This window comes from Apaloderma vittatum, unplaced genomic scaffold, assembly GCF_000703405.1.
Source record: "Apaloderma vittatum isolate BGI_N311 unplaced genomic scaffold, ASM70340v1 scaffold18440, whole genome shotgun sequence".
Lineage (NCBI taxonomy): Eukaryota > Metazoa > Chordata > Aves > Trogoniformes > Trogonidae > Apaloderma > Apaloderma vittatum.
In genome coordinates, this window is record NW_009694221.1 from 14946 (window position 1) to 39451 (window position 24506).

The following is a 24506-nucleotide window of genomic DNA, read 5'->3' on the forward strand; positions in this document are numbered from 1 at the left end:
AGAAATCAGAAGAATGATGCTTAAAAAAATAAAAAAGAAGTAAAAACATTTTCCCCTGCCAAAGTACTGGAATCTTTGAAAGTTTATATATCACAGACTATAAAACTTTTCTCTGTGTCCTCAGAATATTTCTTTCCTCTTTCCACAGGTACTTCTTGAACAGATTCCCCTTTGTTGGTGGTGTGGCACAAGCCTTGCTGAATGGGTTAAGGCTAGAAAAGCTTGAAAGACCTAAATAAATCAACAGCCACCTAATCTCTTGGCATTCATGCAAACTCAGCGAAATGAAATAAACCTGAAGACAGGCATGCATGCTGAATCCTAAAGTGATTTTCTATGATGCTTAAAATTAAACCAAAATAAACACCTCTCTGAGATGTTATGCATTTAAAATCTTTCATCTGAATAGTCATCTGACTGTTCATATCACTGTGTCGCAGAGAGATATGATGCTATGCCTGCTCAAAACATTCGAGTACTTTATCATTTTACAAGGCACAAATAATCTCAGAAGAACTACACGGTGGCTTTTGAACATGTAAGGATATGGCAGCTACCGTGTAATTACAGGACAATTACGTCTTAAATTCAGTCACTGACACAGACCTTGTAAAATCTAAGACCAGGGAACTACATGTTACCTCATCTTTGGAATACAGTACTTAACTCCACTTACAGTTAGAGACTAAGCAGCAAGTAACTACCATTTCTTAACTCCATACAAACACAAGCTTTGCCATGCAATTAGGAAGTTGTTGCATGGTGTATGTATGTATATGTATCTTAAAAGTAAATAATGCAAATTTGTTTTGCTGCTTTTACAGAGGGACTTCGTAGCATTCCTTCCTCAAGCTAGCTCGGTGTGTAGGTCCTGCAAGAGAAGGTGTCCACTCACCTTCAGTTTCTTTTTGCAAATTCCGAAAGAGTTTAAAAGGATCAGAGAAAAAACTCCAACAACAACACACCCTTAATCCACTTGAAAAACTGTTATTAGATGTACTATGTACTCATTAGGAAAGAAATATACTTTTCCATAGAAGAACAAGTTCTAGAGTAAATTAGAAACTTCCTGTTGGTTAATGCTGCTGCACCATTATGTTTTTCTTGACTAGAAATGTGGAAATTTTATAGGAATATATGTAAACAGAGTCTATAGAAGGTAATAGCAATGAGACATAAAGTGCTTTTAATTATGAAGATTTAATTTCACTTTGCACCCTTCCCTGGCAAATTATCGTACTCAAGCTCGTTTTAGTTCAACTGGCTCAGGTCTACACTATGAAATACTGTAATTTCCCTTCCACCTACTGTTTTAACCATGGTACTCTCAGTAAAATAAAAAATAATTCATGCCAGAGGGGTAAAAGTCGACAGATATAAAGAGAAAAGAGGCAAACTGGGAATTCTCAAGGGGAAAAAAAGTAGGCAAAGGGAAATAATAAGGCTCTGTCGTATAGGTCCCCGTTCTCCAGGAATTTGTCATGCATTGTCCTGTAAGACAGCGCTGAGGAACAACTACAAAAACCTCTGCCTTGAACACACCTCAGGCTACTGCTGGATGTAAATGAAGAAACTAGGATTCTTCAACTGAGAGCAAGCATTTAATCTTTCTGATATACATTCCATACTTCTCTAATCACAGTCTCTGAAGGAAAAGTACCTTTTCTTATTCAGAAAACCCAGTTGAACATATTTTGTAAAATGACTAAATCTAGCTTGTCTTGGCTGCTTAAGGTCTCATGCCAAGTATCTACATATTTCCTAATCCATTATATTACCTAGCACATACTACTCTATGTTTTGGGAAAGCAATAAGTTCTATAATAACAACGCTCCTAAGTAAGATAATGGCATAACTAAGAATACCTGTATATTAGAACCGGGTTTTACTGGGTCTTTGTTTAAGGCAGTTATTAAAAGGTGTTTATTCTTTTTGAAAAGTTGCAAATTTGTGGGGTTTTTTTTGCTTTGTTTTGGTTTTAATTTAGGCTTTTGGCAGCTGAAATGGGTTACTTTTACCTATTTTCGGTCCTTCTAATCCAAAGAACTATCCAGCCCGTGGAATCACAGGAATTTGAGCTGAGCTGTAACAACCGACCTCCCAAACTCTCTCAGCCTGTTTCTTTAGATGTCCAGTGGGCTGACAATAGCAAAGTCAGAATCTTTACTGTTATTACTACTGTCGTCATCAGGGCTGGAGCTCAGGTTGCTGGAGGAGGCTGAAATGGAGCCCATCAGCGGGTCAGAGAACACCAAAGAAGAACGAGATGGAGCTTCTGGCTTCACTGTTGCCTCCTTGTGTGCCTGAAGAGGCTGTGCTGGCTCAGGGACAGTGTTTCTACTTCCTTCCTCTTCTTTGGAAACCATGATATAGTCATCAGCACTCTTGCTCTCACTAGTGCTCGAATCAGTCGTAGTCTGTGAGATGAGACAGAAAGTTAGTACCCGTTTTACCAAGTAATGAGGTTTATGATACACGTTAGTGATATGGGAATGGGATAAAGAAATAATCACTATTGAAAAGTAGCAATGCCTAAATCAAGAAGCAAAAAATAAAGCGGGTGTTATTTATAGATTAAATAATCTATTTGTTACTTATAAAAGCATAAAACCTAATGCTCTGAAAATATGTTACTTGGTACAGCAGTCTTATATGTTTCATCATCACCGTACATCCATACAGTGATCACGGTAGCTAGGCATCTAACCCACACATTACAGTCAGGAAGATTTTCAGTAATTATATTCTCACTGCTGTTAGTTTTCTGTAGCAATTAATGAAGTAGTACTGAGGAATTTTTTGTCCATTTGCACACACAATGGCATTTTGGAGCTTGTCAGGAGAAAGACTTGATATAAAATTTCCTAGTAAAACCTTGACCTGCATAATTTGAGCACAGACTTGGTTTAATATGCACCAGTTTGGGTTTGACAGATCAGGGCTCCAAGGGCTTCTAGGCTTAGTGTCATTGAGTATTTCTTAACTCTACGAGAAAGAGGGTCCGGGAATCCCTCTTCTGTCTAGTTAGACCTTGAGAAACGTGTGACCCTGAGCACTTGGGTAGTGCATCATGACTGCACATTGGTGTATCAGAAAACTCTCTATGAATTTGCAATCTTATATTCCAACCAGCCACACTGGGAGAAACACAGCTTTTCAACAGTCAGAGCTATATGTAATTAGAAGAGAAGACTGCCACAGACAGCAGAGTGGGATTTCTCACTTGTTGACAACTGGAGGCTATTAGCTTAGTTGCAACCCAAAGAGACAATGTCTTCTGCAAGAGATGCATTTGACTCCTGCCTAGCACTATGTTCCTCTAACAAGAACAGGACTGCTTTCTTAATTGCTCTCATACACATTTTTTCAGAGTAATAACGCAACCTGCCAAGCAGCCTGTGGGGACAAGCATCCTGAAGTGGCGTGATACTGAAACAAATATATTTGATTACACTAACGTGATACTGAGAAAAAGGAGAAGTAGAGGGGCAGCTGGGGAAACATGTATATCACCGTCTGTCAACTACAAGCCCTTCAGCCATGATTCTTCCACCAAACAAAAAAAATGTAAATTCAACTTTGCAGTAAAAGAGAGATTGTAGGTATTAAAGAACAAAAGAAAGCAGCTCAAAAAAGAACAACTGGAATAATCTGAATGAGATAAAATTAGACCCGCAATCCAGTACATAGAATTGGAGTATGGAGGTCATCACAAGTATCAGTAAGCCACAGCTTGGAGTTAGGGTATCCATGGCTTCCAGCAAAAATTATTTTGCCAAATTTATTATTACAGCTGAAAACAATTTTCCATTGCTCTGATTACTGATTATAGACCAGAATGTTCTTGAAAAGGAACTGTAGAGTAGCTCAGGGAGCAAAACCCATCAGTGATTAAGAATTACTGTGATATGAAAAGAGGGAGCTGGAAGTCTTTGGTTGTTATTTACACAGTTATTATGAACAACATAAATATCAGCTCAATGTGAAAATATGTTCAAATATAGAATTGTGAAAAACCCCCCAAAATTTATATGAACAAAAATTCAAACATCTCCCTTTGCAGTAAATTTTTAAAACATCCTGGTTTTATATTTTTTTGTGTGTTAGCTAGTATCTAGGTATAATAATACATTATTACCTAGGTATAACATACAGTATTCTGTTCAGTTATTGTCCCATTTTAATACTTTTATCATTCAAACAGAAATACCTTAAGTCCAGAGTACCAGTTACAATTTTAAAGGTTTCAATGTAAGACAATTGTCAAACTGATAGAAATTTACATCTATTATTTTTTAATACTAATTCATTTTCCTCAGATGACTTAATAAAGTTCAGACTAAACCAAGCAGATTGCTTTCAGAAATATCAACAACTATCCTGAGTTGATGAGTGCTAGACAAATGGATCTCAGACTTCCTGATCTGTGCAGAAGCAGGGCAGTTTGAATGTCAACAACTTCAAGTAGTTTTCATGTTAAGTTAAAGACAAACAGATCTATCCTACATGGAGACATACTTCACTATTTAAGCATATCCGAGCTGAGACATCATTTGTCATTAATTAGCCTTTTGCTTTCATCTAGGCTATTTGAAATGCTGTCTTCAGGAGCTGTCAGTCAATTGGCTGCCATCTCCGGGGGTCAAGGACACAAGAAGGACACGACTGTGGCTCTGCACCAACACAGAATCATAGAATGTGCTGGGCTGGAAAGGATCTTTGAAGGTCATCTAGCCTAAGCCCTCTGCAATTAGCAGAGACATCTTTAACTAGACCAGGTTACTCAGAGCCCCATGTTTTCAGGGATGGAGCATCTACCACCTCTCTGGGCAACCTGTTCCAGTGTTTCACCACCCTCACTGTACAAAAATTTCTTCCTTATTTCTAATCTAAATCTACCCTCTTTAAATTTGAAACCATTACCCCTTGTCCTATCACTATAACTCCTGATAATGACTCCCACCCCACCTTTCCTGTAGGCCCCCTTTCAGTACTAGAAAGCCATTATAAGGTCTCCCCAGAGCCTTCCTTTCTCCAGGCTCACATGTCAGTAGTTGCCTGATTTTGTAGGCATCCAGTGCAGCCACAGGACAAGGCCAGGTGAAGCTTTTCTGGGAGCTGCAAGTGCCATGTTCCAAATCTCAGTACTTTGTTTCCCCCCGTCCCCACGGCGTACAACAGAAATATACATTCTTTTAAACAACCACTGCCGCATAATTCACCTGGCTTCTTTCCACACTTCTATTTAAAAGTTCTCAGGGAACGCAGTACAGCCCTATTTTGCAAAATTATACACTTTATTATTCCAAGCTATCAAGATCATGCTATTTCAGTCCTCAGAGACAGCACATGCAAGATGGCTGCACCTTGTGTAGGGCAATGCATGTTACCTAGTGACACACTCGCCCAGCAGGATCCATATTTTCCTTGCTGGTACCCCCAGGGATGCTAACAGGGTGCCTTCCTTTCGACAGCAAGCGCCAGCAAGGGCTCTCTGTCATAAACACTTTGCAATTTTCTAAATTCTCCTTCCAAAAATGCGTTCTTATGCAGTTAAAAAAGCATCTTGCCCTTTGATAAAGGGAAAGGAAAGAAAAACGCTCACCCCAATTCGCCGTTGTTAGTGTTGTGCTTTGCAATGTTACTGTTCGTTCTACCCACGTTTTTTGGTTCAGGTAAAGAGACCTATAGCTCAGTGAAGTATCAGAGATGCAGCAAAGCATAGATATTGACTCCAAAATGTCATGACAGAACCTCCCACACATGTTTGCCTATCCCTGGCATACACTGGTATATTGGTACTGATATTTCCAGAGGTAATATACCTCCTTCCTTCTTCTCCTGCCTGTTTCTGTTTCAGGAAACTCATGCTGACGTGCACCATGTTTTCTCCCATCTGCTGCCACTACTGAATAAATGAAAAATGACAGAATTATACTTCCAGTAGCTTTGAAAGTTAACAACCTTACGCCCGTTGCCATATGGCTTCTCCAAACATTTTTCCTGATGAATATCAGCTACGAGGACCAGGCTTATTTCAATTGCCTTCATACTGTGAATGAGTTAAAACTAACTGTAAGGACACAATTCAAGAAAGCTTAGAAGAACAGCAGCTCATTTTGCCTCCTCCTTTGAACAGACACAAAGGCAAGAAAATGCGATAATTATCATTCATTATTTAGCAACAGAAGCCTTCTGTTTGTCAACTGCATGCTGCTACCAAAGCCAAACATTCCAAAAAATGCTCACTTCTTTGAGCCCTTTTTTAATTTTTTGGCATTTTTAATTTTGCAGCTTTTCTTTCCCAAGAAGGACTCTATCCTTATCCTCATTTTCCAGAATGGGATTTCAACGCAGCGAAGAAGAAAGAGCACTTTTATAAACTAAAGATGATTAATAATTACATTTATATAATAACTGAGCAAAAAAGACCAGATTTTAATCTCAATTATGCAACAGCTACACCTGTAACTTTTTCAGCTGTCCTAGAAAAAAAATCCCTGTAATTCCACCAGACAAAAATCTCCATAGTATATGTCACAGCAAATAGAATTACATGCATCGCCAAAGTCACAGGAAACGTAAACACTGTAAAATCTATTTAGGCAGAAATGCATTAAATGGCCTAGAAGTGGCTGGAATTTTTAAACCCCCTGCAGCTCTCAGCAAGTACTCCTGGCCTGACCCAGGGCATCAGTGCAGCTCACTTTCTTGGGCAGAGTTAAAGCCTGGGCTGTGGCCTGGTTTGGGCCAACAACTGACCCCATGAATGTCACAGCCCGATAAATTCAGTAGTTTTATTTTCCTGTGTTTTATTAAAAGGGCCCAAAGCTCTCCTCCTTTTGTTTGATTTTAGACACGGTTAAAGACGTTGGGCTTGGAAACAGCACAAACCACTGGGATACCAACAGTCCTCCTGGACAGCCATTCCTTTTTCTTTCTGTCAAAGGGGCTGTTGCTCATAATCATAATTGAAACTTCCAGAAGATAGGACAAGAGGAGGCTAATCTGTATGGATGTACTGCACCTCCAAACGTAAACCACACAGTGCTCCACTCTCGTGAGGCCCAACCTGGAGTACTGCGTCCAGTTCTGGAGCTCCTACTACAAGAAAGATACAGACATGCTGGAATGCATCCAGAGAAGGGCCAGGAGGATGATCAGAGGGCTGGAGCACCTCTTCTGTGAAGACAGACTGAGACAGTTGGAGTTGTTCAGTCTGGAGAAAAGAAGACTCCAAGGAGACCTTATAGTGGTCTTCCAGTATCTCAAGGAGGCTACAAGAAAGCTGGTGAGGGGCTTTTTAGGATGTCGGGTAGTGATAGGACTAGGGGCAATGGATTAAAGCTAGAGATGAATCGGTTCAGATTAGACATTAGGAAGAGCTTCTTCACCATGAGGGTGGTGAGACACTGGCACAGGTTGCCCAGAGAGGTGGTGGAAGCCCCATCCCTGGAAGTTTTTAAGGCCAGATTAGATGGGACTCTGAGCAACCTGGTCTAGTGCGAGATGTCCCTGCCCATGGCAGGGGGGTTGGAACTAGATGATCTTAAGGGTCCCTTCCAACCCTGACAATTCTATGATTCTATGAAGCCTCATTAATGCTCTGCAGAAACTCGTCTTGAACAATCTCTACTCATGTTGTTCGCAGCTGGCTTACTAGCAGTCTCCAAAGCTGTGGGACCCACAGACACCTCTCAGTTCCTGCAGCTGGATGTATACACCCTGACTACGTCCTGGGATAAGAACAGACCTCTTTTACATGTTACCCCAAAAGCTTCCACTTGAAAAAAACCTGTGCAGACCAGGCTTCACCTGTTCCATGCCCAATGTTAAAAGTGCAAATTCCCAGCATCTCTGCTCAGGGACAAATGGCTTAGACAAACATTTGAGGAAGGGCTTCTCCAGCATGAGTAGAGTCTAACACTCTCATACAGTATGCTTCATATGGCATATAGAGTCACTTTATATGGCATTCTAGCTTCCAGCTTCCAAAAGAAACCCAAGCAAAAATAATCCAAAAAAGTACTATTTGCCATTTTGGCATGAAAACAAAAGTTACTTTTAAAAAAATGCAAGGAGACATAGGGCAAAAAGAGGAGGCCATTATATGAACACTCCAATACACTACATCAGTTTAACCTATGGTTTTATTATGGCAGAAAGCAGCGATTGTAATGACAACAGCTAAACAAGCAATGAAACCTTTGCTCTTTGAACCTGCCACTACTAAGTAAATAAAAATAAAAATCTTTGTATTGCTTCTAATACTGACATACAATTAAAATACGATTTTTAACATGAGTGTTCTAACTCAGAGGCATTGGATGTAATAAATAACCCTGTGTCATTCCTTGAAAAAGAATAAATATTCCCTGTACTTCCTAAGTACGATTGTCAAAAGTAAACTAATTGCAGACTCGGACTCTGAGGTGATAGTGCTGCCACTGATTTACAAGTATGAATATCAGTAGTGGGGTGGCAGACTTCACACAGCTCCAATATAGAAATGTGCATATATAAAAGTACTTGTTTTTAAGATCACATTTGAATTAGACTGAGTCTTAGGCAGAGAGGAGACCTTTCAACATGAAATGAAAATACCTTTTTCTGTGTATGAACTTGTCCTGTAACTGTATGCTTTGTATGTGAAAACATGGTTTACTAACTCAAGGAGAAAATCCTACAATGGAATAGAAGGTAAAAGCAACCTCCTCGCTATTTCCTTTTTGGCACTGGCCATGAACACACTGCAATGCAGATAATCAGCTCTTATATAATGGGATTCTGGAGGACAAGGACGATAAGAATAATCATATGGAAACATTTAAGATGGGAACATCTACTTCAAATTTTTACTTCTTTTTGTAGGAAATTAATCCGTGATTCTGTGATTCAAGAATCTGAAAGAAGAATCAGCCCCAAACACTGCATAACACTTTGACTTAAGTATCTCTGTGGAGCATAAGGCTACAATAAAAATAATTGATGGGAGTAGGACAGTAGCCAGAGAGTCACTTTTAACTGTGGTTCCATAAGTACCAGGAATGCTGGTGTGCTCCCATGTAATGTCTGGGTACGCTGAAGGAAGTCTCCAAAAGTGTAAGGTTAATTCCATCAATGGCCTGTTTGAGATGTTTTTATCTTACCTGTCGTCCTGCAATGAACTGCTGCTTTGTCATAACAGGCCCCTTTAGGACATCACCTGTCCCCTTATTCTGACTGTTGGAACAGTAATGATCATCGGCAATAGTGATTTGCTCGTTTTCCTCAGCTTCCAGCTGGCTCTGGTTGAAACGCAATGAACCTTTAAGGATATCCTTGATCTGTTGTTGCATGGGAGGGAAAAGGACGTAAGTTAAAAATTTGGAGGAATTCTAAATTTTCTAAAGCTCTGTGCAGTATGCTTTTATATACCATTTTCCCAAATTTGCTTTGAAGAGACAGGAAGCAAGTCAATATTCACACAATATTGGTTAAAGATACAAATATCAGTGAAACATATCAGAGTCTTGAAAGCAACCATCGGAAAAAACCTAAAGAGAATGGAACTGTTAAGATTATTCTCTACCTCATTATAGGTTTAACATATGCCACATTGTTCCTCATAAAATGTAATGTGAGGGAGCAGAGGGCAGTATAATCAGAGCCACAGATGCTCAGCAGCATTCTCATTTTATGTACATAGTATTTTTTCTTTTAATTCAATGACATTCAAGTGTTGTCACATTTAAATAATAGGGACATAGGCATGATTATTGCCTAGCATGTACATTTGGCATTAAGAAAAACGACAGTGTCACACTGCCTCACTTCTGGTTGATGCATTAGTATTAGCAAAATAGCTATAAGACAAAAGAGCAGCATATAAAAAGAATCTAAGAGGAAAAAGAAAAGACAGGATTAATAGCACTGAAGGGTACAAGAAAGTTAAACTAAGCAATAGCTGTACCTGCTTCAAACCAGCCAAAGAAACCAGAATTTCATCTTCTTTTTCCAAGCGTTCTTGTAATATGACTTCCTGAATATTTCCTGCAACATGAAAAAAAAAAAAGAAACAGTAAAGAGAGAAAATTCTATAAATAATCTCTACCGTGCTGACAACTTATCGCTCATTTATGCTCTCAAAACAAAATCCTGTGACCTGCAAACACAACTTTGCACACAGGCCTAAATGCTGACAGCCTGCGGAGGGGAGGGCAGCCCAAGCCTGGCACTGCTGCCAGGAGATCCCCAGCAACCCTGTGCTGCTGCAGGACTTCTACAGTCCCTGTGGACCAGTGGTCCCAGGCTACCACCCACCTCTAGAAGAGAGCATTGGCCTCTGTGGCAAATGGAGTAACAGGCATCTTTGAATCTGCAAATGCTTCAGGAAGCACTCAAGAACATTTAATAAACCAGCTGTAGCTCACACAAAGGGGCTCAGCAATCTTCTTCTGGTCCCCACGCCCCTGCAGATGCTACAACACTCTTCTTTATAGAAAGACTGGAAGTTTCATTTCCTTGGATGTCGGCCTGTGCAACCCGCTCTAGGTGAACCTGCTCTGGCAGAGGGGTCGCACTTGTTGATCTCCAGAGGTCCCTTTTGTCCTGGTTTGAGAGCACCAGGATAAAAGTTTTCTGGGGTTGCCTGGACCACATGGTAATCGCAATGGGGGAGGAGGGGCTGCTGTGCTGGGAGAGTTGTCCTTGGCTGTTCCTCATCTCTCTCTATGCTCTTGGTGTTCTCACCTCCTGTTTTCACACTGCAGAGGAGTGCTCTTTTTTGGGACAGGTTTTCTTCCCCTGTCTCTCCAGGTGGAAGAAACACAACTCCTTTTCTGGTGTTTTTGGACTGTCATTGGGACTCTGGGCTCTGGTGCTCCCATCTGCTGCTGAGTCTAGTCTGAGACTGCTACTGGGAACCTAGCTGTCATCCAGAGGGTGGAGGTTCCATATTAACATGTTCGTTTGTATCTTTGAATATATTTGTGTACTTGTTAGACTATATACAGATATTATACATCTTCATTGTTATTGTTAGTATTATTTTTCTTTTCCATTAAACTGGTTCAAGTCTTTTTCCAAAATCAGAGTCTCTCTCTCTGATTTCCCTGTTATCCTCTGGGAAGGTGGTGGAGGGATCACAGACAGCATCTGTCAAAGCTTAATGGCCGGCTCAGCCTTAAACTTCAACACCTTCCAACCCCTAACATTCTGTGATTCTGTGACCCAGGGCTGAGCAAAACTTAATTGACAGAAAGAGCAGCGCAGTACTATCCCTTCAGAAGACGCTCACTGTCTGTACCTACAGCAGTGTCTTTCAAGGATGATGCATTTCAATACATTCAGAATTAGTTGCAGTCAGAGCTGGAGGCTGGCTAACTCTTCAGAGCTGGAGCTGTGGTGGTCTTCTCCGTGTCAGGTAAATCCCAGGCAGTGCTGCAGTCCAAACCCGCCCAGAGAAACTATAGCTCCAGAACTTCTGTAGACTCTTCAAACTATGTCAGGTCCTTCTCCTACCGCCCAGCTCCTATTTTCCTCCTCTTAAAGGAAACAGCAAAGATTTACAGCATGAGATGGCATCTGTCAACTGAAAATGACAGAATACTCTTTTGTGCCACTCCTGTCTGGCACACAGAGCTGAGCCCAAGTCCCTCAGTGACACTCATCTGAGAACAGCTCTTTGCTGCTCATGAATATCTGTATCCAGGTGCTTCACAATCAGAGCTCTGGACCATTAATCCCCACCTGTGTTGCATTTGTTTGTTTTTAAAAACATCCTACATGTTCAGGGCCCGAACAAATAAAAAGCCAGAACTGTTGTCACAGATTGTGCAGACAAGGATAAGGATGATGACACTGCCAACTTTGACACAACCTGAAGTTTCAACTAAAAGCACTGAGAAATTTGGCACAAGCTTTTTGTTTACAGAATAAATAGCAAATGTATGAGATGTGGGAGACAGGTCAAGAAGAAAGATTAAAAGTAGAGAAGTAGATTTAAAACCCACATACAAACACAGAAATTTGAAATTGCGTAGGGGCCAGAAATCAGCAATGAGTATAAATGAAAAATAGAACGAGAAAAGAGGAGAAAGGATCCAAACTTAAGCACTGAATGAGCCACTAAAGAAGCAATCCGTAAAGTAGCAAGAATAAAAGAGCTACAAAAGACAACAGATGATGAGTACATGAGAAGTGCTGTGATCAAGGTTAAGAGCGACGTAGGAGGTAAGATAATTCAGCTTTGCGTAAGAAGCCGATCTGAACAAGGAGATACACATTTACATTATTTAGCACTTGTTATTTACCATAGTACAGTGGCAGTGTCCTGCAGCAAAGAAGTCGAATGTAGTACAACGGAACAATGTCTAAGTTTTACATCCGAAAGACACTGTATTATGAAGGCTAGAAATAATATAAGACTAAACCTCTCCACAAATATTTAGCAACACAAATTGAGAGAAAGCATAATTAATTTCAACTTTTTACTTGCTTTTTTAGTCTTTACATATAATTTTTCTAGTCTCTCAGTCTGGTAAATAAAAGAAATTGAAATTTACTTACAAAATAATATTTTAGATCTTTTATTTCCATTGTTTGACAAACAATGCATGTTTTCCTACTTCAAGTTCAGAATTTGAAGCATCAGAAGTTCAAAGTCTTTACAGGCAGGAAAGCAATGCTTTATCATCTTTGAATCAGTGAATTCAACTGTCTTTCCCATTTCTCAGCATTAGAAAGAAAAATATTTCTGTAGTGTTTGATCCCCACATAAATTAAAACTATGCATTATAACACTAAGGTATGCATACTGACTAAGCAGATGGACCGAGAAAATAATTCAAAATAAACCTCCAACCTGCTAAGACTAAAGGAGGGAAATCTAAAAAATCAGGGAAATAAGAACAAGAGAACAGAAGCTGAAAGGCATTCCACATGATGTGAAAATAATCTATTATTTCTGTTCTTTAGAGATGTTTTATAAGTCAGTATTTCAAAAAAATGGAAAAGAATCTAACATTATGACAAAAACCATCTGTAACAGTGTCTGAAGAGCCAGTACACTGAGAAATTTCTAGGAACTTATGAATAGAACCATAACAGTCAGCCAGCAGTAAAAATTAATAAAAATGTCCATAACATCACATATTTACTTTAGCAAGATTAATTCCAGAAAAGGTTGGAAATACAGCAAAATTTTCTAATATTGAATTGCTGAATTTCTCACATTTTTCCTTCTTTAAATGTGTATCTTTAAAGTATAGTATGACTTATGTCTTGGATATATAAAGTCTGTTACTTTAAATCAGTTTAAATCACTAAGATGTATTTTGGAAAAAAATCCACTTGGAGTTTGCTTTAAAGACCCAATTTTGGACTCAAAGAGCACACTTCCACTTAACCCAGAAAAATGGCACAAGATGTAAAATCACTGTAATCAGCCACTCTTCCCCAGCAGTAAGTAACAGTTGTGACATAAGGTCATAAATTGGGATGCCTTTCTCTAGTACAATGAAAAAGAATGAAGGTTTCCCCATGGAACTGGCAATGGAACTTCTTCTTAAAGACAGCTTTGAACTGCACATGGCTTCTAATCTACACCCCTCATCCCTTCCGAGTGCAAAGTTTATTACCTACCAGATATGGGATAAATGTGAAACCCAGATTTAGCAGTGCTCATTCTTTTTCCCTTGCTAATGAGTAGAGAGGAACTCAAAGAGGAAGAGAGGAGCGTACGGGGAACGTGGTTTTGCATGAGAGTGGCTTCGGTCACAGCCCCCTGGCTGGGACAACCCTGGGCAATCCATGTGGACTGAAAGCAGAGGTGGGAAGAAGAGGAGGGACGACAGTTTGGAATGAGCCTCTGCCGCCCTGATCGGCCGTGCCAGGGCTCAGCAGTCCTCTGCACCTGAGGACTTTCATCCAAGCCTCTTCCCACTGCTGGGGGGACCTCCCAGGGCTGCCAGCTGCTGAGATCAGCTGGGAAAGTAAGCTCTCAGGTGCAGACAAAAGCTTTTGATTTTACCCTTCCCCATCTCAAAAGATACCCTTGTAACTATAAATACTTTTAAAAACACTAGCTCTGTTAAGAGTGCTAGGAAGCATATTTGATATGACATTGCTCAGCTGAAGGACTTTTACATTAAGCTGAGATATCTAATTCAATTATTCTTCCTTTACAGGAGATGTAACTGTATTTTGAGAGAAGTCCTTTATGTATACAAATGAATTTACCATATATTGATTTTTTCCTACGCTCTGTATCAGTACCTCACAGCTTGATCTTTTTTCCCCCCCATAAAATAGTATCTTTAAAAAAAAATTCCTGCAGATGTTAATCAGGAACTGAAAATTTTCCTACTTGTAAAACAAACACTGATAAAATCAATCAATCAAATTGATTGTGATTTCTAGATCATTCAAAACTGAGTTTAGTTTGATTTTATGCTATAAATATCTTTTTTTTTTTTGGCATAGCTATTGTCATTCAAAAGTTAAAAGAATCCTGTGGTTAACAGAATCCTTAGACTAAAGCTAAGGTCAGATACTTCTGGCTACCTTTATTTTTTTTTTCTTTCACCAAGATTTCATGTACCTGATGCCAAACACATTCTGCAGAAAAAGAAAATATTTCTGTTTCGGCGAAGCTTTTACCAGAGGAAAACAAAAGGTGAATATTGCAACTTCTCACCTGGTGGTCAGAGTACTGCTGTGAGGTGCAGACAACCCCAGACAGCCATTACACAATTCTGGATTTGTTTCAACATGGTACTAATAAACCTCTAAGTTTCACAAAATGAACTGTCATACTCTTAACTGTGCTTTTGACTAAGTCTCAGAAATGGTGGAGTTGTAAAACCAGTTGTTGTCTTCAGCAGTCTACTATGGCCGGCTCAAACAAGACTCACAACCCAAGGGATTACTTTTATATAATTAATTAGAATTAATTTTGGGTACTTGTTGTCAAATGAGCAAGTAACAAGTAGTGATTTGGGTGGCAACAGTTGAAACAGCTAAAAATCAAGATTAAATATATTTTTCACTTCTTGTTCTTACAGTAATCCTGAATGGAAAATAAGTTCACATGCAAATTACTGTAAAAGTAATTTTTAAAAATCAATACTTCTTTTTCCTCTCCCTACCTTAATTTCTAAAATTTAAACTGAAGACACGCTATCATCCTCTGTACAGAGATGAAAGAGGAAAATAACCTACAGGAGCTCTTAGCAGGAAAATTAGAGAAGGCTTATGCTCTTAGATGGCTGAACTCCTACATATTGCATGATGGTGTGTGCAGGCACTGCCGAGATCCCCAGCTAGAGAAAGGGGCTGTTCAAAACTATCCTCTCTGAATGTGGAAAAGCTGTTTAAGCTTCTCCTAATTATTTTAGAAGCTTATTAAAGTAAACTAACTTTCACTGAAAATTTCACATATATCAATACAAATCCTGCAAGAAACCCACCCAGAGCTGTGTTAGATGTGTGGGAAAAGCAGTCTGCTGTAGACAAAAGTCCCTTCCATCTACCTGAAGGACAGACCCGCACCTCTTCCCTTCCACCAGAGAAGCAGGAGATGGACAGAGATTCAGCCCTGCAGAACAAAGGCAAAGCATGGACTTAACTTTATACTGACACAAAATCAGGTGGAAGTGGAGAAAACTCAAGCTGGGAATAACTTTAACGTCCTTAGGTGCTTTGTTTTCTCTGTTACCGCTGCCTTCTTGCAGTTCTTCTCTTTCCTAACGATTTTTGGTTTGAGCTGGTCTCTGCGGAGCATTTCCAGGGAGATGCCTCCCGCTGAGGAGCTAACTCGAAATAGCTGGACACTTTATTGTGAATGCTGCCTTTCTACTGCTAGTTCCCAAACAATGACTTGTGCACAACTGACAGTGCCAGAATCATGTTAAATTGACTTTTTTCACCCTCGCTTTCCACTACTGAGAAGACGGCTCAAAATACAAAAGTACATTCTCATTGCCCAGGCAGGCAGCAGTGAGCGGACAACTGCGTGTGTTACCTCACCTCACCTCCTTATTCTTCCAGAAAAGGAAAGAAAAAAATGGCAAGCTTGCAATAGATGTCAAGCCAACTCTCTGGACCTGTATTTCAGTCCTGTGGTATGATTGTTTTTAAGAAATCAGGATTTACAGAAAATGCTTCCAACATTCCCTGCACAGTACACCAGTGATGGCAAGATTGCTTTTTCACTAACGTTAGAGGACTGGAAGAATGGACTGAGAATTTAGCTTCTGATAATCAATTTTCCTCCCTTTTCTCAACAAATACTTCTTTTCTACTCGAACTTGATCTGACTGAGCAGGAAAACATTCTCTCTTCTTAAAGTTGTGACGAAATTCTAGAACAGCCTTTCTAGAAAGACTAAACTACGACATAGTGAAATTGCTGGTTAATAATGCAGCTTGGGATGTTGCAAAATGCTCCGTTTTCTTTCCAACATTAAAAATACAAATAAGCAGAGTTAAATTTCTTTCTCAAACAATCAAGTTTGTGATCTAAGCATTTATAAAAGCAACAACACTAAATACCTTAGCTTTCATTTATCTATCTTATTGTGAATGTCAACTCTTACTGCATTAAAAGCACCACTTAGCAACATTTGAGCATTAAAGAATTTCAGGATCTTAAAAATCTGAAGTATGAAATTCTTTGTGAAGGATTGCACTCTTTAAAACTTTTATTTTAATACAAATTATGTATTTTTATAAAATATACTTCTGATTCATGTGCCGTGTGAAGCACTAACACTTTATTGATATTTAATGTGTGGTAATGCTTGTGACAGCAAAGTAATATGTCACCAACCATCAATTCACAGCAATGCACGGAATTGTAGATGTACAGAAAATGAAGTTGGTAGGGTCATGAAGATCAGCTCTTAACTATGAACTCTAATTTACACACGATGAGCATATTATGCTCAATATATATTTTGTGTCAGTGCCAAGGTGTACCAGGACAAGAGTGCATTTCCAGCTATCCTGTGCTTTCAAAGAGAATATAAACGAGTGCAGGCACCGTGCTCTTCCTATGAGAGGCTATTTTTTTTGGAGAAACTGGTGATCATACACTGTACCATCCCACACTCCTTACACAAAAGTACCATGCTAGTCAACACTAAGACAAATGACATCTGTGTAGTAGCTATCGTTTCATGTGCTCCCTTACTGCCCCATCTCCATTCCGCACACTAAAATGCTTTACCCATGACTACAAACACCTACTGGGAGCACCAGCCTCTGAGCGCTTCCAGGCAACGAGTTTTTCTTCAAAACAAGAAGAAAAAGCAAGTTTTTCCCCTCTCTCCCACAGAATTCCTCTCTTCCTGTTGTTGTTTACATTCACTAGAAGTAGAAAAATTACTCTGGCGTGAAGTAACAAGCAAATGAGAATTCGTTCTGCGTAAGTGACAAACTTAATAGCCAGAAGAAATCGAAACCTTTCCTATACATTTTACCTTCCTTACCATTGAAATCCTTCCTTCATACTGCAACAGATTGCAGACACTACACGTTAAAATTGCTATGGTTGTGTAAAAGACAGTTATTGTATATCATATAGATATTTTGAAAATAGAAGGTTTTCTACTTCTTGTATGGCTGAATTCATTAAAACTGTTTCTGATTTTACAGGCAAAATGTTTTACTCAAATACCATTGTGCTAAATGCTACATAAAAATCTGGATAAACTGAGAGTTTGGAAAGCAAACATCCACAAATGCCGAAAATGCCATTTAAAATATTCTTAAGGGATTTTCTATGATGCATGTCATATGTGGAATAAATGACAACAAACTGTGAAACCATTTTTAAATTTTTCTACCATAACATCATAATTCTATACTGGAGAAAATGTTATCTCAACCTGTGTTAATAATTTTGAATATATCAACATGTATTTTCCTTTAATTGATCACTGGTTAGAGTTTTGCTTATCTATATGAAAAACACTGTTGCAGTTATTAGTTTCTATTGTTCTGTCAACCTAATTGCTTATAGTGAGCACTTATGGAGACAATTAAGAATATCAATTATTTCATTCCAGTTAGTTTTAGCGTTTGACCTGTGTGGAGAGACTCCTGTGATGTTAAAGCATTATGCATCTGATCATTTCAGTGTGTAAGAGAAGTATATACAAGAGAAGATATATATATATATTCCATTTTATGCTCTTTTCCACTGTAAAGACTTTATTATAAAAGGCTACTCTTGCATACTTTATTCTTGCAAGACTGAGGGTGAAAGAATGTACATTAACTCCTCAGCCAACTTCTACTTTTTTGTTTATGTTCCTCTACATTAAATTGTTTAAATATTTAACCGATTAACTGACATTTAATAACCACAACTGAGTAACTTGTATTGAGGATGTGTATTGATTTTAGTCTCTGCAAGTTTTGCCTACGCAAATAGCAACATACTGGACAATTATTGGTTAAAATATTGCACACAAAGGTGTTTACATTTCTCAGTTAAAAAGTATCCACGCTTTTCGGTGCTATGAAACTGCTGAAATTGTGCTGTCATTCAGAAAAAAAAGATATTGCAACTTACTCCAGACTAAAATCTAGAGTGCCTATGACTTCACATCTTGGATAGCTGTTTCTTCTGAGGTGAAATGAACATCAATGAAGGAATTGATAGTGACATAGGAGACAACACACATCCAATACACGTTACTGATGTAATGATCACGGCTTCAGCTCAGCAAACAGTATGTTTCCTACAGCTATGCTAATCTGGAAGAAAAGCTGAAGCACTGAAACTAATGACTACCCTTTATTAGGAAGGAACATGCAATTTGAAACAGGCACTTTGAAGTAGAGTACATAAAGTAATTGGGGATCCCTACTATTGCCATAGGACTTTTTTAGTTCTCTCTAGGGATAGAGGGTGATACAGTAAAGAGTTTACTTGAAGTGCCATCTCCAGAAGGCAGGGAAGAAGGAATATGGCTGATTTATAAACCTCACTGTATCATTCAAACTATTTTGTATTCATCATTCACATGTGTTGTCTAACTTTTTTTTGGTAAGTTTTAAAAACTTTTATGATCACCCTGTGGTTATTTCTTCACCGAGCATACCTCAGTCTATTAACTATTTTCTTTCTGTTCATCATAAACTTTTGTTTCTAACCTGTGGCCTTTATGTAACAGAAGAACATATTAGGGTCAAACATGCTGTGAGAAGATGGGGCAGTACTCCCAAAATCGGTGTTATGCTATTAAAGACTTTTTAAATATCCACAGAGTGCAATTGGATTTTTGGTAAGACAACTCAAACTTCTGTTTTAGTCACTTAGAACTTGAATGTCAGAAATGAATGAATTGTACAGTACATCCAATTGGTAGTGTCTGGAGTTGCATTTGAAACTGTTTTACCTCTTAGAAGGGACTTTGACTTAAACTGGCTTAAAAAAAAAGAAGAAGATACTGCAAGCCCTGAGAAATATTTGTACCACTTATCCAGAAGTCCTTAGGAAGGAATTACTGTCAGTAGTGTTGGATTTGTGCCCGGAATTGTAATTGAAAAACAAGTCAGCCCAAGCTGTGAAGTTTGGTTACATTCACATTAATAACTAGAAATGCACGATAATGTGCATTTTCCTGGTTGCCTTAATACTGTTCCCTGCACTTTTGAATGTCTTGTGCAGATTTCATAAATGTACCGATTTTCTGTCTGCTAACCTGTACAGTTTTGAGTCATGCTGCTGCCCTGTTCTGAAGATGGGGACTCTTCCGTGGTGCCTGGTCCCTCTACCTACTGCGGTCCTCTTCAGCGAGAGCAGCTGTTGCCTGGAATCAGCCAAGTAGCTCTGTACCCTTCCTCGAACCATGCCAGTGACTAGGGCAAGGTTTAGCTATAATAATGCCAAAGATCTTTATGGAAATAATGGTGAAATTAACAACGCAGTCACACCAGAATTTCACTTCTCCCAAGGTTTTATTCCCCTAAAGCTGCTATCAGAAGAGAAATCTTCCTGGGAAGGAAAGAGAGGATTGTCAGGGGCCATCAGTGGCTGAGAGATCTTCACCACACAAATGGAAGGAAGCAAGAGGATGATGGAAGTAAACACTGTGACAGGAATTCACTGAAACTTGCAGGGGAAGCTGCTGATTTAGTTTTAAGGAGTGTGCAAGCTTTACTATTTTAATCTTCCCCTTTTCATCCAGACTGCTGGGATGAAAGCATCTGAAGATGCCTACCAGAGCTGGACTTACAGGACTGGTACAGATGTGGTAGAAAGTAGCTCTCTATCAGCTGAACTGTGTTTTGACCTCTCAGGGGAGAAAAAGATGTTTAAAATTCATGAGGCATGAAGAATGACACTTCCATTCTTCCTACATATGTATCTAGCATGGCCAGAGGTCAGAGTGTGAAAGTTATGCTATACAACAAATACTAGCTTCCCAGTAAACATTCCTGCATTTGGTTTAATAAATTTGTTAACTTTTTTATTTTTAAGTTGGTTTTATAGGCTATTTTACATTATTATACTTAAGCAAAGGAACAATCGCCTTAAACTCACGCAGATGCATTCAGTGTGGCCTTTTCTACTTATAGGATTTCTAATCATGCTGAGTTTATAAAGTCTGGCTTATTTTATTTATGTCCCAAGCATAAGAGAACTCATTTAATGCACTTCCTCAACAAACACTCAAATATTTCATTTCAACCCAGGGCACCACAATAATTTCCACTTCATTTTATCCTTACAAAAATGTCATAACCTTTCATCTCATCACAAGATACATAAAACAAAAACTCAGTACTGTCTTGCATACATTTAACCAGGACAGCATCCAAATCTATATTGGGCCACTAAATAACAAGCAATTAAGTCAACTTTCTCCTTTCCCTCCCTCACTGCAAATGATTTTTATAATGAAATGTATCCTTGTAGCAATCGCATTGACTGTAAAAGTAGGAATGGATGAACTCAGTCTAATTAAGCATTTATAGTGCTATTTGACATAATAACTAAAATTATGGTAGCAACCATATCTTGTAAAATTTTATTCCTTTGTTTTTATGTTTTTCGTCCCTTGCTCATGGTGTTTGCAATAATCACAGTGAAAAGGTGGCTCATAAGTGTTCCAAATATTTCTCTGGGAGATGTCAGGCAGTATAAGTGAATCTTTGCCCGATGCTTGTTGCAGGGATGCATCTTGTAATCCCACAGAAAGAGTTTTCATTTTTTGCTACTGTGATGTCATAACTTCCAGCATTTTGTGAAATACATAGAGTTATCTACAGGCCACCTAAGAAAACTGAGATCTGACATGTTATTCCAGTGGCAGAACGCTAGTGATACTTAGAAGAATGGGGGACAAAGACTTCACTTTTCCATATACCCTCCCTAATTGACACTGGAGGGGGAAAGATATACTGGAACACTTGTGAAGGACATAACAACATATTACAGAGAGCAGAAGTCACACTGGAAAATGCACCGTAAAGTGCAACCCAACCATCCTGGTACAGGTAGCACAGAGGATTTATTTGCTTCAGCTTAGCAGAGCCAGCATGCTTAAGTGTAACCTTACTAGACGTGGGTCAGAGCTCAGAGGTTTTTGTGATGTTGCCTCCAAGACAAGAAGTGATTTAAAAATGTACTTCTGAGACCGACCTGAATGTCTCTCTAGCAGCTGGCTCAAGTTTAGCAGTACTAGTATGAAGACAAAGTTAATAAAAGCAGGCAGATTTATGTTTCTTCTGTATAATTGGGTACCTTTGCACATATTTCTAGGGTGTTGTGCAGAACCCTGTGAGCCAGCCCTTTGCAGAGCTGTGAGTCCACAGGGCTTATTAGCTGAGGCGCTGTGCTGTGAGAAAGCAGCTAAATTGCTCCCGAATCTCAGCTAGCTGGGGAAGCAACCTTCTGCATTTGCATAGTGCTGCCCTTAAGCAAAAGCAATTGTGGAATGACCTTAGTTTCTTTACTTTCATAACCTGATAAATTGCCCATCAAAAAAGAATAGTTTCTATATAAAGATCCCCATATCCAAGTTAATACTGAACCAATGTTCCTTTAAATTGCCTTTCATGAAAAGGACTTCCTGTACTACATGTGCAATTATTTGGTAAACTTTCACACGCTTGGAGGTCTGAAACCATGTCTCTGTTGAAAACAAATGGTAGGTTCTTCTGTCTTCGAGAAGAGTGATAGATTGGTTCCTGTCCCTTATAAACAGACAACATTTTAAAATTCAGCACTTTTCTCTCTGGAAAAACACTGGTAAGCCCATAAACATCCTTCACAATCTCTCATATTAGTACTTGCCTAGGGAGGAGTGATACTTCTCCAGGGTTTTAATTTACTTTTTGTTAAGAGGTTGTGCTTTAATCTTGGGCTGGTGCCAACACGGTTTGAACCCTAAAGATACTAGAATAGCAGATGGTGTCAGATGGCACTGTCATTAACCGGTGTCACTGGAACTGCCATTTAACAGCCCTGTGTTGGCTTGAGCCTGCGATGTAATGAAACTTTGCTCTTTGAGACTCTCCAGATTGACTTCACGTTGAACTAACACCTCAAACTCAGCTCCACGTCAAATGTGAAGGACGAGTGAGGAACCTTCCAGCAGATATTACAGGGCCTTCTTGAGTGAGGTTTAGGTGCACATCTCTTATACAAGTTATTCATGATCTGCTCTACGACATCAGACAGAGGTCTTATTTACCAAGGAAGATATTATTCTGAATGCACTTAATAGCTTGATGCTTTTTTTTCCACATAGTGAAAGAAAGGAGGAGACAATCAAAATTCTTCAAAGGGTAAATAACCTTACGACAGGTTATAATGCTGTAATACTTAACTGGTATATTACAGCTTTCTGAATCACTGAGCCTTGAAGTATTTATGTGCACTAACAGAAGAGTACCCCGCAGAAAGAAAAATGCTGAAGAACATTATCATATTACTGAATGCACCAGGCACAATATTAATTCCTGAAAGAGACAAGTGAATGTGAAAATGTACCTGTGATGATGCTGCAGCAGTAACAGCGAAGAAGTGTAACTGCCATAGCTATCAGCTGAGCAATATTCTGCATTTACACAGCAAGCAGGCCGCAGGACAGGTTTACAAGATTGGATGTATCTTCATTTCATTAACAGAAAAATTGAACACAGAATTTTTTTTTTTTTTGAAAGCTATGACAAGTTGTGAAAAAGGGTGGGAACAGAAGTAAAATCTGCTTTCCTGTCTGGCCATTTTACATATGAAAATTTCAAGATTTCTCCCTGGAGGCATTAAAAAGCATTCCACCTTAGCAGTCCTTCAGTGGTTAAGGGAGAGAGGCAGAAAAAAGCAAAGATCTTCCTAATGCACAGCTCTAAGAAGGAGACAAAGATCACAGAATGACTTTCCTCCATTTTCATAATCAAACCCCCATTTCTAATTTCTACACATAGTGCTAAGTCGTAAAATTTCAGAACCATAATTCATTCCCATGGTAACATCCCCCGATATTACAAGCAGTTAATTATGTTGTTGCCATGTGGTACACGGTGTGGTTTATTTACGGAAGGAGATAAACATTTAATGAAAGCATCTTCAAATATATGAACAAAGAAACCTGTGGTTCCACCCATCTGGTACTTCCTCATGCTCTATGCAAACAAAATGCAGTATTAAGAGATATCTGCTGAAATCTATAGAAATACAACAGTGTTGGTAAAGAAATGTAGCATTATAGGGTAAAAAGGAGAATTTTTTAATTAAGCTAAATTATTTTCTGAAAAGAGAGCATATAAAAATATACTTGGTATAGGTGGATTTGATATAAATAGATTATAAATTACTGGAGATTCAAACAGAGCGGATGATTTTGCGGTCATTTTGATCATTTCTCAGGTGCAACACAGCATCTCTGCCATGAAGTAACTGCATCTGACTGTCATCAGGATCCCCCTTGTAGAGAAAAAACCTGAGAAAAGACAGCCAATAAGTTCTGAATCGTTCTTCTAGAAATCACAAAAAAGAAAATTCTGATTTATGTTGCCAATTAAACAATTCTGTGGTGAATGATCACTGCATATGTATTTTTATAAGCTTGAATTAATGTTGTTTTATTAAAAAGTGACCTGAAAATATAATGCAGTCAATGCAGGAACAAGAATATTGGTTGAGTAATAAACTCTGGAAATAAAACCTGTTGAAGATGTCAGGCTTTTTTTTTAAACAAGAACCTTAAACTTCATAAAATTTAAAAAGAAGGCTTTAGACCAAAATCTGACTTATTGATAATCCTTAAAAACGTTGTCTTTTTGTTAAAGGAATCAGTTCTGGAAGTCTCCTCAAATTTTAAATATCTGTATGTTTTTATCAATATTAAATGTATGATAGCTAAGTCTGCAGTTAGAGTGGTAGCAAAAAATAGTGTATGTTGCAGAGTTATTCAAACTATTCAGCTAAAAAACCAAATGACAAGTGAATTTTAACATAGTCAAAGGCAAGGAACACACATGGAAATAAACATATCCTGGTTTTCCCT

The 24506-nt window shown here is 38.7% G+C and overlaps 1 protein-coding gene across 1 annotated transcript in view; it reads right to left on the reverse strand.

Moving 5' to 3' along the window:
• Positions 1-2039: 2039 nt before the first annotated feature.
• The window catches only part of LOC104272059 (TBC1 domain family member 5-like), a gene marked incomplete at its 5' end in the record, with an annotated part of 42758 nt that continues 20291 nt past the window's right edge, over positions 2040-24506 (reverse strand). Inside the window, 3 exons of the mRNA XM_009866946.1 lie at positions 2040-2418; positions 9151-9327; positions 9954-10033. Of these exons, the coding sequence (XP_009865248.1) occupies positions 2125-2418; positions 9151-9327; positions 9954-10033 (551 nt within the window). The remainder of the gene's footprint in view (positions 2419-9150; positions 9328-9953; positions 10034-24506) is intronic.